Source organism: Rhinolophus sinicus, linkage group LG15, assembly GCF_036562045.2.
Source record: "Rhinolophus sinicus isolate RSC01 linkage group LG15, ASM3656204v1, whole genome shotgun sequence".
Lineage (NCBI taxonomy): Eukaryota > Metazoa > Chordata > Mammalia > Chiroptera > Rhinolophidae > Rhinolophus > Rhinolophus sinicus.
This window is the reverse complement of record NC_133764.1, coordinates 15526867-15543545: the sequence shown is the minus strand read 5'-3', so window position 1 is coordinate 15543545 and position 16679 is coordinate 15526867. Positions and strand designations below refer to the sequence as shown.

Here is a 16679-nt window from a genome sequence, read left to right as displayed (position 1 = left end):
ACTTGGAGCTGACGGGCCTTGGAGAAATACGCTATTCCCCAATAAAAATTAAAAAAAAAAAGTCAGTTCTAATGCCAGCTCTGCTACCAGCCAGCAGTTGCCCTTGGCAAGTCATTGAGCTTCAGTTTCTTCACTGCAAAATGGGAACAGTAAACCCTGCCTACATCATGGGGTAGTATAAGGAATCAATGAGATTATAGCTTTGAACATTCTTGACACAATATACCATAGTTTTCAACGATGGGTGGTGACCATCACCACCCAATGCAGAACTTACCATGAAGAATGATTGTTGGGGGTCTAGGCATCTCCATCATTCCTCACAGTGACTCTCATCTCTCACAGGAAGTGAGAGAAAGCCTACCCTGCTGAGCACCTTTTATCTGTCATGCTCTACGATTGATGGGTCCTCACCATAAGGCTGTGAGGTTTGAATTAGCCCCATTTCACAGATAAGAAAACTGAGGTTCATAGAGATAAATGATGTGCCAGAATAATGCAGCTGGAAGTGATGAGGGCAAGGCCTCCTCTCCCTTCTCTCTGCTCCCTACCCTTCCACAGGGGTTATGGTGGAGGGAAGGGCACAGGGTTAGGGCCCATCATTCAGACTTACGGCAGGGACCCAGCCAAGAAGATAAGCATTTCTGATCTGTCAGTACAGAAACCAGACAGTAAACAGGATTACGTCCATGCCCAGGGCTTTCCAGAGACACACCTGTATAGGCAGCAGCAATTCCCGACAGGGCTCTGTTCCCGGAAAGCAAGACAGCAGCTGGGGTTGGGCTGTCTGGGATTTGCTTCCTTATCTGACCATGTGGGAGGCCGGAGTGGGTGGGCAGACCACGCCTTGCCTTTCCACCTGTGCCTCATCCATCACTCTTTGGGAAGGTTTCCTCTGCCCAGGCCCTGCCTGCCCTCACCCCCACCTCCTGACCACAGCTTGTGATCAAGAGTCTCACCCACCCTGTCCCCATGGGTCCCTTCAAGCTACTCACTGGCCAAGTGAGGGGCGAAGTTGAGCTTACGGAGTGCATATGTGTATGTGACCTGAGAGGAAGTGTGAACAGACTGTGCTCAGCAATGACCTTGGCTAGCTCAGGATGTAGATTTCCTGCTAGTGTGAGTAGCAATCCTAGGAGTGTGTCTCTGTGTGAGTGTGGGGGTGTGTCTGGGCCAAATCCCCTGATCACTTCTATGGTGTGTTTGTGTGCCCTGTGAGGCATGTTTAGGGGCATGGAAGACTGTGCCCTGAGTCCCCGGACCACCGCTAAGCCTGCGTGTTTGTGTGTCCTGTTCGGGGATGTACTGCCACAGCAACCTCAACCAACTCTGTGTGGATGCATATGTTTGTGTTTGTGTCCTGCAGGTATGAGCTAGAGGCCACTTCTGCCAAGTGTCTACACACGTTTGTGTGTGTTGGAGTGTCCTTGCATACATGCGTGTGTCCTGTGAGAGTAAACAGAACCCAGAAAGAGCTGGCACCCGCAGGAAAGTGAGGAGTGTGCGTCCTGCGGGTCCCTTCTCAACTCCCGGCACGTCCTGCAAGCGTGCGTGAGTGGAGGGCGCCCGGGTGGCCCTGCCCGCCCATGTGTGCGCGTGCGGGGTCCCAGGCCCGCGTGCGCGCGGGTGTTAGTGCGAGTGAGTGCGGCGCTGCTCAGCTCGCTCGGCTCCGCGCCGCCCGCGCAGCCCGCACCCTCACACGGCTTGGTTGCTACCGGGTGACGCGGGCTGGGCCCGCCCCCTGCCTGCCCGCCCCTGGCACTCACTCGCGCCAGCCGCTGCCGAGCAGGTAGCAGCCGCGTCAGGGACGTCCGGGGGGGCGCCGCTGGCGCTGCCCGCAGCCCCCGCTGCTCCCCGGCCTGCCGAGACGCCCCCGGGCCGGGGCCGCGCCGGGCCAGGCCGAGCCGCGCCCGAGCGGGGCAGCGCTGCCTGCATGACCCTCCGGCGACGCGGGGAGAAGGCGACCATAAGCATCCAGGAGCATATGGCCATCGACGTGTGCCCGGGCCCCATCCGGCCCATCAAGCAGATCTCCGACTACTTTCCTCGCTTCCCGCGGGGCCTACCCCCGGCCGCGGGGCCCCGCGCGGCTGCTCCCCGGGACGCCCCCGCGCCCCCGGCCGCGGCCAGCGCGGGCCGCCGCAGCCCCTCCGACGGCGCCCGCGACGACGACGAGGATGTCGACCAGCTCTTCGGAGCCTACGGTGCGAGCCCGGGCCCCAGCCCTGGCCCCAGCCCGGCGCGGCCGCCCGCCAAGCCACCCGAAGAGGAGCCGGACGCCGACGGCTATGAGTCCGACGACTGCAGTAAGTTTCCAACTCGCCGACTTTGCGCCCCCTCCCCTGGCTCGGCTTCTCGCGCGCTCCCTGACCTCGCTGGCCCCTCGGTCCCTCTGAGGTCTCTCGTCCACCCTAGGAATACACCCTCGCTGGGTCGCGGCCCCCTCGCCAGGTCTGTGCGCTCTGCGTTTGCCCTGCAGACCCAGCCCCGACATCTCCACCCGGTGGGAGATGGGAAGGTGGGAGGTGGGAAGTTTGGGGGCGCCCTCTGAGGGTGTCCCATTTCCGAGGTCCGGCTTCCCAGAAACCGCGCCGCGCCCCCTCTCGGCCCGCCACCGGGAGCTCCAGCGCGGGCGGCGGCTTTTGTTCCCGGGAAGGGCGGAGCTGCGCCCTGGGGAGACACCAGTTGCTGTCGGCCGCTAGGTCTCACCCTGCCCGGGAGCCCGCTGCGGGCCCGCTCCGCGGCCCAGGGTCTGACTGGCGGGCAGTGGGCCCGCGCCAGGGGCGGGGCCGGGAGCCGGGCGGCCCTTCTGGATGGGCCCAGCTGCCCGCAGAGCGCTGCGGCTTTGCTGGCGCACGGGCCGAAGATCAGCGGACTGTGTGGCCGATTGTCCTTTGAAAAACCCTTGGCGGTTCCTCCTACCACGTCTGTGTACCCCGCCACTGCGCTCTCCCGGACTGCCGACCTTCGCCCACCTGTTACGCCTGCTTCCTCCGCCAGGAAGCGCCCCCAGCCCGCGCCTCCTTCTCCCGGGGCTGAGCCCGAGCCCCAGGGAGTGAGCAGGCGAGAGCTGGAGTCGCCCAGGGCCGAGGCCCCGCCGGTGGGCTCTCCTGGTGCCTTTCCGGCCTCTGAGGGTGCCTGCCCTGCCCGACCTGGGACTGGAGGGGAAACCGAGGCTGAAGAGGTCCCTACCCATTGCGGAATGGGTTTGCACGGGATGGGAGTGGGGAGAGGAAAGCGCTGCTTTCAAGGTCCCCTGCCCAGTTGTGGCCCCAGCCACGTCACTCCCAGACCTGGAAAACCAGACTCAAACGCCAACCCTGCCCGGGATGTGGACCTTTTGGAGCAGGGGTCACTCACCGGTGACGCCAAGGCCTGCCCGGCCCCATACCCGCGTCGCGCGAGGGTGGCTGCACCTGGCTTGGGTACTCACAAGGACCTCGGGCGGGGGGTCTGGAGTACCCCCCAGCATAAAATGTACCTCTGGAAGCTGACGGTGGGTGTTATTAGCACTGCTGGGGTGGAGGGAAAGGAGGAGGGGTCAGACTTCTCAGCGCCTCGAAGCCCAGGAGGAATGAGCCGAAGGAGGCCCTTTAGGCGCCGGGGGTCAGAGCCCCGCCTGTGTGGGGAAAATGCCTGCTATGCACTTTCTCTGGGCCTGACCCACAGCCCGGTGGCCAGAGGCTGGCATATTGAGTCCCTACCCCCTGGGCATAGAGGTGGGGAGCAGTCCTCTCCCTCCACTTGCTTGGGGAAATTGGGTCTGGAGAGTTTACTGGCCTCAGGGCTGTTCCCTGGATCTTCCCTACCCCCAGTTCCTGGCACCCTGGGCAAAGTGCACCCCCTCACTTGCTCTACCTCTGGGCAGGCCCTACCTGGGACCCAAGTCACCCCTTTGGATGCCCTGAATCCAAAGCCTCCTCCAGAAGAAAGAGTGGGGAACTCGTCCCCACTTCCAGCCCCTACCCTGCTTCAGCAAGGGAGTGAGGGAAAAGGGCTGGGCGCTGCCTGAGTGTCAGGCAGTCCTCCAAGTTCCTCCAAGGGCCCTCAGGATGACAGCACAGAGGTGAGAAACTTGGTTGTTTCTTTTGGCGATCCCTGAGCCCACAGCAAGGAAGGGTCCAGAAAGTCCAAAACTCAGGCCAGCTGCCACACCTCCAGTGCATCAACTCACAGTCCTTGATGGAGCACTGTCCTAGCAGTAGAGAGGGAACAGGGCGGGGGCTCTGGACCCAGAGAGCTCACATGTCCTAGCAGGGGACAGACTCACTTGGAGTCAGCAGTACAAGGCAGTCCTAGACACAGCCTTGCCAGCCTGAACTGTGGGCTCACCACACCTCTGTCACCAGGGCACTCTGGTGAAAAGAGCTAACGAGGAGAGAGTGTGGCTGAGCCAGGGCCAGCTTGGGCCCTCTCACCCCCTTCAAGAGGCAGCCCACCCTGGGCTTGGATCCCGTCCGTGGCTGAGCAAACATCCCAGGCATGGGAGCACAGAAATCTTGGCTCCTGCCCATAGTGGGACCAGGTTCTGGGGCAGAACTGCTCTCCATCCAGTACCCCAGGCCACGCCCCCTTCTCAGCTCTGACAAAACCAGATCCCTAAAATAAGCCTAAATGATTCAAGCCAGATGGTTCATTATGGCTTTAGCCAGGGTTATACTATTTGCTGCCCTAATTATTGGATTATCTCTCTTCTAACAAAAAGAAATGAGGGCGGTTGCTCTGTTGTCCACAGCCGAGAGTGAAGTGCTGTTTATTTATTCAGGCTTTTCTCCCTTCTCGTTAAAGCTCATCCTTATTAAGTCACCTCAAGGCATAAACACAAAATCGACATGTTCCAGACTGATCTAATAGAGGAGTAATGGTGGGGAGAAACACAGTGAATGCCGAAGTTAGAAGTGCCCCCCCACTTGTGTCTTTCCTCCCAATGGTCCACCGTGCGGCCTGGCTCATGCCCTCCAGACAGGCCCTATGGCCCACCCTCTGCATGTACCACTCCCCTGCCCACTCACTCTCCACCTGTGGAATCCCAATCCATTTTTCAAAGCTGTAATGACTGAAATGCTTTGGGTTGCAAGTAACAGAAAATTCAAAGTGCCTGAAACACTGAGGATTGTTGAGGCCGGTGGCATGGGGGTCGATTCATTCAACTCATCAGCAACATCAGTGATGGAGGTTCTGTTTGTCTTTCTACTTGGCCATGCTCTTTTCCTCCTAGGATGACCTCTCTCATGGTCCAAGGTGGCTGCTGGCAGGTCTGGGCGTCACATATAACAATAAGATCCTAACTTTGATAAAGATCAGTTTCCTCTCCCATGTCTCAGATTAAGAGCGAGGGAACCTCTCCAGCAGAGTTCCCAGGAGACCTGTCCTGCGTCATTGGCCAGAATGGCATCACATGCCCACGCTTACACCTGCCCTGCAGGATTCAGCCTGGGTAGGGGTAGCTGATGTCATGGAGACCTGCAGCAAGGACGGAGTGGAGGAATCACTGTGAGGCCCGCCCCAAAGGCCCTCAGCTGGGGCCATTTCCTGGGTCCCACGGGCAGTGATTCCCCTTTCCTTGAGCCCAGTCATGGTCTGCCCGGACCATATTTTTATGCATTCCACATTACGACACCAACTTTGTATCAGGCTCTGTGCTGGGCATGGAGATTCAAGAATGCCTGAGACATACACTCTGACGTCACAGAGTTCACGGAAATCAAAACACACAGAGCCCGGGAGTGATGACAGGGAGGCAGGAGCCCAACAGGAAGCACTGGTTTGCACAGAGTTCACCCATAGAGAGGACTCTGCTTGGGGTTTGTGGGGAGGAAGGAAGAAGGCTGGTAAAGTGGAAGTACGAAGGGAGGTGCTCCTGGCAGAGGGACTACCACGTGCACAGGTAGAGAGGTGTAGGAAACACAGCCCAGTGGAGGCACAACAATACAGCCAAGGGGCTGAAGCAAGGGAAGAGACCAACGATAAGGCCCAAGTGGTCGTATCACAAAGGGCCCCGAATGCCATTCCAAGGAGGTTGAACTGTGTGCAGGAGGCAGTGGAGGACCTTTGAACAATATAAAGCAGGGGGATGAATAGATTTATAAAAATCCTAACTCTCTGCCTCTGTGCTCCTGGGAAGCAGGGATGTATGGCTCATTCCTCTTTGTATCCTCTGCAGCACCCAGCTCAGTGCCTCAGTTTCTCCACCTATGAAATGCTTTCAACTCAGCCTTGGTCATTTTCTGTGGTTCTTGCCATAGTTTTTAAAAATGATTTGAGAGACTTGTCATTTTTCTTTAAAAGAAAAGAAAAAAAACCAGGGCAGATTTCCTATTCTCAAGGGTGTACACGGGTGAGGAAAGTCCAGGTGCAAACCAAGGTCAAAATGCTGCCGTCAGTCCCCATCAGCCTTAGAGGAACCAACGGGGGCTTGAGCTTGATTTTCTCTGAATTAGCCCCATTAAAGCTCTATAATTATCAACAACCGGGTGACAACTCTCAAAAGCCCATTAGTGACCAACCCTCATTATTTTTCCAAGGATGTAAACTTTAGCCAGGACATGTGATTTGAGTGGCTCAAGGGCAGGACCCTGTAGTTTACACAAACAAGCACCCTCACCTGCCCTGAGGGCCCTCCTCACCTACACCTCATGCCCAGGGTGCATTTCCAATTCAGAGGCCCCTCCAGGGCACAGCCAAGCCCTTTCTGGTCCCCAAGAGCAACTCTGCTTTTCTCTTTTTCCTCCATTGCATTCTCCTGAGATTTCAGCTAAACTAAGTGGCAGACAAAAAAAAGGGGGTGGGGGGTGGGGAAGCCACTAGGCTTAAAAGCAGGAACTATCAGGATGGAAGTGAAGAGGCCTAGATTCTGTGTCCAGCTCTGCTGTGCTACCCTGACCAGGTCACCTCCCCTCTCTGTGCCTCATTTCTCCAAATGGGAAATGAAGACTTTGGACTATAAGCCCCTAAGAGAGCACCACCACTGGCAAGTCTCAAAAAATGGTGACTGAACTTCTATTTATAAACTGTTATTTCTTACAAAACTTCCCTTGGATTTCAAAGAAATTGATCAATCTCATCCTGGGGCGGCACTTCCTTCCTGGGAAATGATAACAGGTGTCGGTTCCATTGAGCAGTATGGGGTCCTCCTTAAACTGGGATGTCTGGAGAGCCAGTGGAAGGGGCTCCTGTCTCCTCCTGCTGCTGTTTACCAGTGGAGAGCAGGTGGCCCCTTCATCTCACTGGCTGGTCCTTCTTTGGGACTGGGAAACAGGCAGAGATCGTGGAGTGTGCATTTAACACACAGGCCTCACAGCACAGAGCAGCTGGACAGCGAGCTGGTTTGAACGGACAGCCATGTGGCTTTAACATCTGTTCTTTGCTGGTGCCCCAGGCGTGGCCGAGGCATGGTTTCTGCCTTCAGGAGGCTAATGTCTGGGGGGAACAAACCACAGGTGGGCTTGAACTGAGCAGCAGGCTGATTGACTGTTATGTAAAGTCAACAGGTTTGGAGAATATTATTACAAAAGCATGGACCCGGAGAATGTTGGGCCCACGGCTGTGTTAGTTAGAAGCATGGTGATGTATACCTCATTTACGTCACCTTCCCCTGCCCACCTGCAGAGATGGGAGTTACCTAGGATACAGGCAGCAAAAGGCCAGATACAGTTAGCCCAAAAGCACACATAGTCTACTCAGGAAAAAGTCCCTTCGGTTCCACGCAACGCCTATTGACTTGTACTGTGTTTCCCCGAAAATAAGACCGGGTCATATTAATTTTTGCTCCAAAAGATGCATTAGGGCTTATGTTCAGGGGATGTCATCCTGAAAAATCATGCTAGGGCTTATTTTCTGGTTAGGTCTTATTTTGGGGGAAACGTGGTAGTTTGGACACAATTCTAACAAGAATTCCCACCTGGTTTCATAGAAGAAACAACTGTTGAATAGAAGGGAGAGTTGTTTGTTGCTACCAGATGCAAGTTTTGTTTTTTATTTCTCCCCTTCTTCTGCCTGCCCCACGCCCACTCCGGTTCAAGCCATTGTTTCCCAGTCTAATTGTGTAGGACACAGCTCCCTGGCCCATGCTGGTGTTATGAGCCTTGCGCTCCCCCCGGCTGAGGCAAGTATTTTAACAGGAGTTTCAAGCTGATGGCAAAGCAGGAGGCAGAAAAATGAGGAAAACCTCAAAAATAGTCACCACCTGGGGTCACTTGGTGGAGGAATTGTCTCACACCCTCTTCCGTGTCTGGGCTGTGACAGAGCAGTAATGGTCATCACAGCAATGACTCAGGTTATTCAGAAAAGTATAAGTGACCAGTTATATGTTCTACTCACAAAGCCTAGGAGAGGAGTGATCCAGTTTGGAACAAGTTCATTCCAGAAAGTGTCTCAGAGGGGCCAGTACAATTACCTAGAAAAGTCACCTAAATGGATCTGCTCCTTCTATAATTATCTATTGAGCACTTTCTATATCCCAGGTGCTGTGTTAAAGCACGATGCTGTGAGGTGCTTACTATTTCATCTCCATATTGCAGATGAGGAAACTGAGGCACAGAGAGGCTAGATAAGCTGCCTGTGGTCACACAGCGAGGAAGTGCAGAGCTAGGATTTGAACCTGGGGTCAGATGTCAGAGGGCTGGTCTCACTCCCCAGTTGTGCCTCCAGGCAAGGACCTGTGTGCCTTACCTTGTGTTAAGAGCTGGGGAGCAAGACACACCTGACTCAGCGCCAGCACCTCAGAATAAAGGTCAGCTCCACACGCACAGGCCTTCATTTGCCCAATTCTCAGCAGCCCCAAAACTTTGCCAGGTCTGGGCCCTTGTATGAGCCCAGGGATCTGTAGGCTGCATGGTCCCTGTGGCATCGACTCAGCTCTGCCATTGTTACAGTGCAAAAGCATCTGTGGTTCAGGTGCAAATGGATAGGTGTGGCCCGACTTGGCCAGCAGTCCATAGTTTGATCTAGACCCATGTTGGGTGCCCCTGGCCAGAAGAATAGAGCCCCGCCCTCCCACAACATCAGCCACTCAGCCCCCCACCCTCTGGTTGGCCTGTGGTTGGAATGCCCCTTCCCCAGCCCCATTGTGCACTGGCCAACTCCTCATCCTTCATGGTTAAGGTAAAGCATCACCTCCAGGAAGGCTTCCCTGATGGCCCCAGTTCACATCAAGACCTGGCATCTCTGCATTACCGTCCAAAAGACTTCCCCTCTCTGTCCAAAACTTCCCCTTTTCATTATAAACAAATGGGTACAAGATACCCAACTAGCTCAAACCGGCCACTCACAACTACGCAGTCTAACAAGATGAGGTAATAGCCTCTTGTCAGTCGTAGGTGTCAATCAAGTGGTCTCACACCCGGAAAAGAAGAGCCCCTTTGAGAGAAAAAGGTAAAAATTCCAAGTCCTCTCCATTCAGGCCCTTTCTGAGCCCGGGCCCTTGGCCCTTTGGGCCTTTTTGCCGTTTGAGCCTCTTCTTTTGCTCGGCCCTCTCCAAACTCTTTGGAGTGTACTTTTTTGCTCCTAATAATGTCACCTTGGGCCCTTGAGCCATTCTCTTCTGCTCAGGTCCGCTTCTATGTCTTTGAGGTGTACTATTTCTCCTCATAAACTACTCTTTCACCACTTAAAAAAAAAAACAACAACAGGCATCTCCCATTGCTCCTGCCCCACCACACTGTTGCGGCAAATTCTTTTCATCTCTTCCTCTCATTAAGCCGCGCTCTCCTTGGGGCAGGGACCCTGCCTTGTCTTCATCCCTAGAGTCTGGCGTATTGTAAACACTTGGTAAGAAATGAAGGAGATGCCAGTGCACCAGCCCCGCAGCCTGTCTTTAGAGGTAAAGACATCCTGTGAATGTTCCCCTTGCTGTCCGGAGACTTTCCCTGAGCTCTGCCCCCACTACCACTCCTGCCTTCATGCCAGGAGCCACGTTGACAAGGGAGGCCACAGCTGCCATATGTGATTGCCCCCAGGGTGGCAGCTGCACCCAATTATTGCTGCACTCTCTGCCCAGCCCTTGGGAATAGCCCACTGCCTTTAAGAGGCTTGGGAGTAGCACCCTGCGGAGCCAGCTGGCCTCTTGAAGCCTGCCCAGGCCCCCAGCGGACCAGAGAGACCAGGGAGCTGTACCCTGAGTACTGCTGGGGGGTGGGTGAGTGGATCAGCTAGTCAGCCCAGCCAGGGCCTGCAGCCTTGCAAAGCTCTGTCTCCACTGCCTTCTCACATAATCTTTGTGGCATTTAATGGGTGACTGAGGCTAGAGCCCAGACAGGCAATTGCACAAGGAGGGCAGGAGAACAGGAACTCCTTTAGCTGAGTGCCCAGTACACATGGGCACCATTCTGGACCAGCTATGGGCTGGGCACCACAGCACAGGGGTTAGGGGCCTGGGCTGTGGGGCGGACCACCTGGGTTTAACTCTTGGGCCTCCACTTACCGTGACTGGGGGTAACTGACCCAGCCTCTCTGAGCCTCAGCTGGAAAGTGGAGAGAATATTGCTCACTTCCCAGGGTTGGTGGGGCTGGGAGACTGGCTGGGGGGATTGACGTGTAGTAGGTGCCCAGTTGGTGGCAGTCACCATGGGCACTGGCTCCTCATATGACCTCGCAGGGGTGGGTGACAATTCACCATGCGGCTGCTGAGTGACCTGAGCCGTCCTTTGTCCACAGCCGCCCTGGGCACGCTGGACTTCAGCCTCCTCTATGACCAAGAGAACAATGCCCTCCACTGCACCATCAGCAAGGCCAAGGTAGGCCCCCGGGCTCCCACTGCCCCAGGCCCAGGGTCCTGCAGCAGGCGCTGAGGTCGGAAGGCCAGTCTCCCTGTTTCCTGTCCTTGGCGGTGTCTGTACTGTGTGGGTGCAGAGCAGGGAGAGGATTCTTGCCTCAGTCATCTCAGCTGCCCTAAAATGTCTGCAGAGAGAGGCATTTGGGGAAGGAGGAGAACAAAGGAAGGGGAGGAGAATGGGAGGATGAAGGTCTGGGTGGGGCTTTCAGGGGACAGAGGGCCCCCAGAGCTGGGGAGGGGCTGAAGGGTGGGCAGGCACCACTGTCCCACTCTGGACGCTGAGACCACTCTAGGCAGGGGATTCGTCTCCTGGACTCGGCCTGAGCCCTCGGGCTGGCACACGTCAGCTCTGTGTTCTCAGCCACGTTGTTCCCTTCGTCTCCCCACACATCGCTCCCCCTGGGAGGAAGGTGCCAAAGTTGATGTTCTCTCGGAAGGTAAGGGCGGCAATGCAGCCTAATAGAACCTCCCAGTAGAGTCGTGGAAGGGCCTGGGCCCAGCTCAGGGCCACGAGCTTCCAGCAGAGCTCCCTGGGCCCAGACTCCTCTCCAGCCCCTCAACCTGTGAGCTTTCCTGTCCCTTCCTCCTACCCTGCCTGTGGCTCTGCCCACGCAGAGGGACAGGCCACCTGCTGCTGCCCCACCCAACTTGGGCCACCATACCTGGACTGCCATGGCAGGGGTGAATAACATCCAGGTTGAGCCCAGGGCCCTAGCTGGGCACCTAGAAGCCCATGCCCTCCATGCCCTGCCCTTTCCGCTGGGAGCTGCTCCGGTGGTGATGCGGGCACACTCCACCTCACGTAGCAGGGGCTTCACACCGACCCCTACGTACAAAGCTGAGAATCTTGTGACCCCCCAGCTATGCCAAGGGGAGGGCAGGCTGCAAATCCCAGTTAGATCCCTTCCCCTCTCCCTCCACCCAGCTTTATAGAGGTTGTCCAGGCTTGGGGACTGGCACTGGGCACTGGCTGCCAGGGCACTCTGGCCAGAGCCATCCCTTCTCCTCCCGATGGCACACCGGGCCCCCCTGTACTGTGTGCCCCACTTGCCCTACCTGGGCCCCAGAGAGGCTGTAAGCGTATACTGGAGTATGTACATGTGTGTGCGTGCACAGGTCTCTGTGGTCACCTGTGTGCAAACACATGTGTGTGTTCAGTTAGGAGTGTCACTCAACGCATTGGAGGTGGGGGGTGGGAGGACCCCAAGCCATGGCAACTCCCTGATTCTCTAGGTTGTTCTCTGCTTAGATCCAGTTCTAAGAGGAGGAGGTGGCACAGGCATGGGAGCAGCTGGGGGTCTGGGCTGGGGGGTGGGGAGGAGGTCCAGGGAGTGAGGAGACTGAGGCAGGGCTGATAAGCAGAGCCCCTCAGAGGAGTTTAGGAGGAGGCCAGATGCCCCGATGCTGCACCCTAGCTTGGCCACCCTCCGCCTGCATTAGCAGAGCAGCCTCAGTTTACTCATCTGAAAATAGGGTTAATCAGAGCATTAAATGATGAAGTGCTCAGTACCTAATATATCCTGGAGGGCAGTGGCAGGTGCCCACCCCTACCTACATGCACATGGACACGCGGGCACTCGCATTCACAGAGGAACTAAGAAAACTGGCAGACTACCAGTCCTGGGCGCTTTGTGGGAACAGATGAGAGGCCAGGATGAGGGACTTGCATTCGGAAGGGCCGTCTCATTGCCGTGGCGCATACAGGGCGTCCGAGCTGGGCCTCGTCCCAGAGCCGGCCTCACGGGCAGGGCAGAGCTCAGATAGCCCACTCTGGCCCTCAGCCACTTCTCTGGCATCTGCCCAAGGGGCTAGCATGTAGGGAAAGGGGAGCAAACCCCCAGCTGTCCAGGCCTTTGGTCAGCATTATCCTTGTCAGCATTAACCCCGGGAAGTGGGAACTATTAACCCCTTTTACAGATGACAAAGCTGAGGCTCAGGCAGCAAAGGAAGTCCTCCTCTTCCCCGACTATAAGTGCAAGAGCTGACATCTGAACCCAGGCCAGCCTGGCTCTGAAACCTGTGTGCCCCTTCCCAGAAGCAGAACAGTGGGTAGTTGGAAACCTTCACCTGGGAGGTCCTTTAAACCAAGGTGGGGGATCGGGTGGGAGAAGAGCCTCAGCAACCCTTGGAGGTGGGCGTGGCCATGAGCAGCTGACTCTTAAGTCATCGCTGAATGATATCATGGGGTTGCCAGCTCTGCCCACACATGCCACAGCTGCCTGTCTACATCTCTGTGCACCATCCCAGAAGAAAAACGTACTATTTTCAGAAATAGCTGCAGGCATGAGGTCGGCTAAGCCCTGTCTGTTTACAGTTCCACTGCTTCCCTGGCGGTGCACACTTGACCGATCGTTCAGAATGAGTGAGGGGTGCCATCTTGTGGAGGAACCCTCCGTGGCCGGCCAGCTGGGTGTCCTCCATGGACGCAGCCAACCTGGGAGCTGTGGCAAATCCAGAGAGAAATTGAACCTGGGCTGCAGGTCGTAGAACATTTTTCCACAGCCACAGAGGAAAGCTTTTGGATGAATAGACAGACGGTCATGTGGATTTAGGGTCAGAGAGGGAAGTCCCATGTTTGGAGAGTAGGGGAGCGGAATCAGGAAGAAGGAAGGGCCTGACCAAAGCAGGATGATGAGGGCCTCTGCAGAGAGAGGTGAGTCACCTGGCCTCCATAAGGAGAATAGAAAGAGGAAGGCTGCTCGGATAAGGACACCCATCACACCTGCCCTGGGCCAAGGCATTTGGAGGAGGGGAGATGGCACCAGCGCTGAGCCCTCCTCACTCTCCCATTCTTGGAGTGTGGGGCCACGGTGCTTCTGTGAAGAGGGTTATGAGTGGACCCAGCCAGGAAGCCCAGGAGACAAGGGCTGCCCCAGGCGCCTGGAGGCCCTGACTACTCTATGCTCCCAACCCCCAATTCACACCCTTTGCTGTTCTCTGCTCAGGGCCTGAAGCCGATGGACCACAATGGGCTGGCGGACCCCTATGTCAAGCTGCACCTGTTGCCAGGAGCCAGTAAGGTGAGGGGGTCTGCCCTCGGCCTGCCTACCAGCTCTGCATGCTGAGACAGGGGCCCAGGCTGGGCGTGGGGCACCTGGGGAGGCCCATAGCTCTCACACCCTCTCGGAGCCCAATAGGCTAATGGGAACCTCAGCCATGCACCTCTACCCAGAGTACCCGGTCAGCCCCATACCCTCCAGACCTCCCAGGAACCTCAAGTCAGCACTACCTGCCTGCTGACTAGAGGAAACCTTCCAGAGAATTTCCAGGGCAGAATTTTATAAGAAGCAGTCTTAGTTGGAGGTTAATATTAATGTGCAAAAAAAAAAAGAAAAAGAAAAAAGTTTGTGTTCAAATAACATTTGGAAACATTGTTAAACAGGTTTCTTTACTGCAGGACTTATCAGAGCCTTTAATGTGTTGATGGGCTGCGCTGTGATACTCCACAAGAGGGATGGAGGGGGCAACATCTGCTCAATTTTTTTGACCACAGAACTCTTGTTCCCATGCCAGATGACCCAACAGGCAGACCAAGCATGTGGTGCATCTAAGAAAGAGGAAAAAAATTTTTTTAGCAAAAATTTGCTATGAAACAAAAGCATCAAGGTGACCCTCAGCACTGAAAGATCAAAACTTGGTTAGACTTCCTTACACGTGTCTTACAGTTCAGTGTTGTTTTCTTTTTTATTTCATGGGAGGGAAGGTCACATCAGTTTTTTAGTTGGGTCTTGCCCTGGCCCCCACTGATGTCTCAAGGGGCAGGTTGTGCAGACCCCATGCCAGGGGGACTCGTCGTGAGACCAGCAGCTTTGCTTCCAAGTGAAGACCAGAGGGGAGTCAGGGGAACATGGGACATGGGAGCGTGAGCAGCAGAGTTCAGTGGCCGGTGGCCTTGTCCTGGCTTCTTTCTCCAAAGCCAAGACTTGGAGAACCCTTCCTGGCCCTCTAGTGGCCTGAGAGGGAGGAAGAATCAGTCATGGGAGTGCCCTCCTGGGAAGAGGGCCGGGCTGACACCTGGTGGGACGCTTGCAGGCCCACTAGAGAGTCCTGCCCCCAGCTGAGTAGCCACAGGCTGCTGGGGCCTGAGTCGACTCTGAGGCCACACCCCCTGGACCAGCGTATAGGGCCGAGGCTCACCACCCTCCAGGAGAGCCATCCAGAGGGGCCATCACTCCCTCTCTGGGAAGGCAGGGCTACAGGAGACACCGCAGTGCCCACCACCTGGGCAGTGGGTTCCCCACTCCAGGCCTCTACATCCTCACGCTACAGGTGGGACTCCCAGGGCTGAGGGGAATGTGCTCAACTTGGGAGCTCAGTGACCATAGTCCTAGACTCCTGGGACCTAGAACCAGCAGTACCCTCCATAGGATTCCCCATACAGGGCAGCGTTTGCAAAAGAAGTCTCCCAATAAAGAAGGTTCCCAGAAGCAATGCTGAAAAAGAGGTATTATTTATACCATTCTTACAGTGGGGAACTTGACAGTCACAGAAGGTAAATAACCCACTGAGCTTCACAGAGCTTATATAAGTGGGGGAGCTGGGATTTGAACCCAGGCCTATCTGACCTCAGCCTAGGCCGAGTGTGGCAGACATCTAAGGGACTCAGTACAGGGCTCAGAGGCTGAAGGGGGCCAGACAGCACGAATTTCTTATCTTCCAATTCTGCAGGTTAGAAGTTCGACATAGGTCCCATTGGGCTAAAAACCATGTGTCACAGGGCTGTGGCCCCGTCTGGAGGCTCTAGGGGAGAAGCCATGTCCCATCCCTTTCCAGCTGCTAGAGGCCGCCCCTTCCTCTGTCTTCAGAGCCAGCAGTGTTGCTTCTGTCTGCCCATCTTCCCTCCTCACGTCTCCCTCTGACTCTCTTGTCTCCCTCTTCTGCTTTTAAGGACCCTGTGATTACATAGGGCCCGCTCAGATCACCCAGATAATCTCTCTATTTTAAAGTCAGCTGATTAACAACCTTAATTCCCCTTTGCCAAGGAAGAGAACATATTCACAGGTTCAGGGCAATGAGGGCGTGGCCGTCTTGGGGGCCATTGTCCTGCCCACTGCACTCCTTGATGCTCATAGGATTGTTTTTTACGCTCTCCAGGCAAATAAGCTCAGAACAAAAACTCTCCGAAATACTCTGAACCCCACGTGGAATGAGACCCTCACTTACTACGGGATCACAGATGAAGACATGATTCGAAAGACCCTGCGGTGGGTGAGGGCCCCGGGGCCACAGGCTCCCTCCCCACCCAGCCCCACCCCAGCCTTACCCTCGGGCTGGCCCTGCCTACCCACTCCCCACCCACTGTTTGCAACGCCTCTTTGGAAGCAAAGTGAAAGCACCCAGGTATGTCTGAAGAACTGGCCTTGCCCTCCAGGATCTCCGTGTGTGATGAGGACAAATTCCGCCACAACGAGTTCATTGGGGAGACGAGGGTGCCCCTGAAGAAACTGAAACCCAACCACACCAAGACGTTCAGCATCTGCCTGGAGAAGCAGCTGCCGGTGGGTGGGCCAAGGGACTCTACAGGCTGTCGGGGGCCCTCCCTGTTGTGAGCGCAGGGCTAGCAGCATTTATTAAGCACCTACTGTGTGCCTGGCACAGTGGCAGGTGCTAGGAGACAGACAAAAATCCCTGCCCACATGGAGCTTGGGTAGGAGACAGACCCAAAAATGGGATAAGTCACCCAAACGGATCATATGCTAGATAGTGATCAAGGCCACGCATGAGAGGCGTGGGTGGTTTAGACAGGTGCTCAGGGAAGGGCTCACGAGGCAAGCAGGAATATTCCAGGCAGAGGGAACAGCAGGTGCAAAGCCCCGTGTGCAAAGCGCCCAGCCTGTTGGAGGCACAGGCAAGAAGCCCACTGAGTGGGGTGGAGAGAAAGAGGGGAGGGAGTCCTAGGAGTTGAGAA

General features: G+C 55.9%; 1 protein-coding gene across 1 annotated transcript in view; it reads left to right on the top strand.

Annotated features, from left to right (window-relative positions):
- The first annotated feature begins 1700 nt into the window (after positions 1-1700).
- The window catches only part of DOC2B (double C2 domain beta), a 32520-nt gene continuing 17541 nt past the window's right edge, over positions 1701-16679 (top strand). The window contains exons 1-5 of the mRNA XM_019755457.2: positions 1701-2306; positions 10654-10733; positions 13717-13791; positions 15866-15975; positions 16143-16269. Of these exons, the coding sequence (XP_019611016.2) occupies positions 1934-2306; positions 10654-10733; positions 13717-13791; positions 15866-15975; positions 16143-16269 (765 nt within the window). The 5' untranslated portion in view covers positions 1701-1933. The remainder of the gene's footprint in view (positions 2307-10653; positions 10734-13716; positions 13792-15865; positions 15976-16142; positions 16270-16679) is intronic.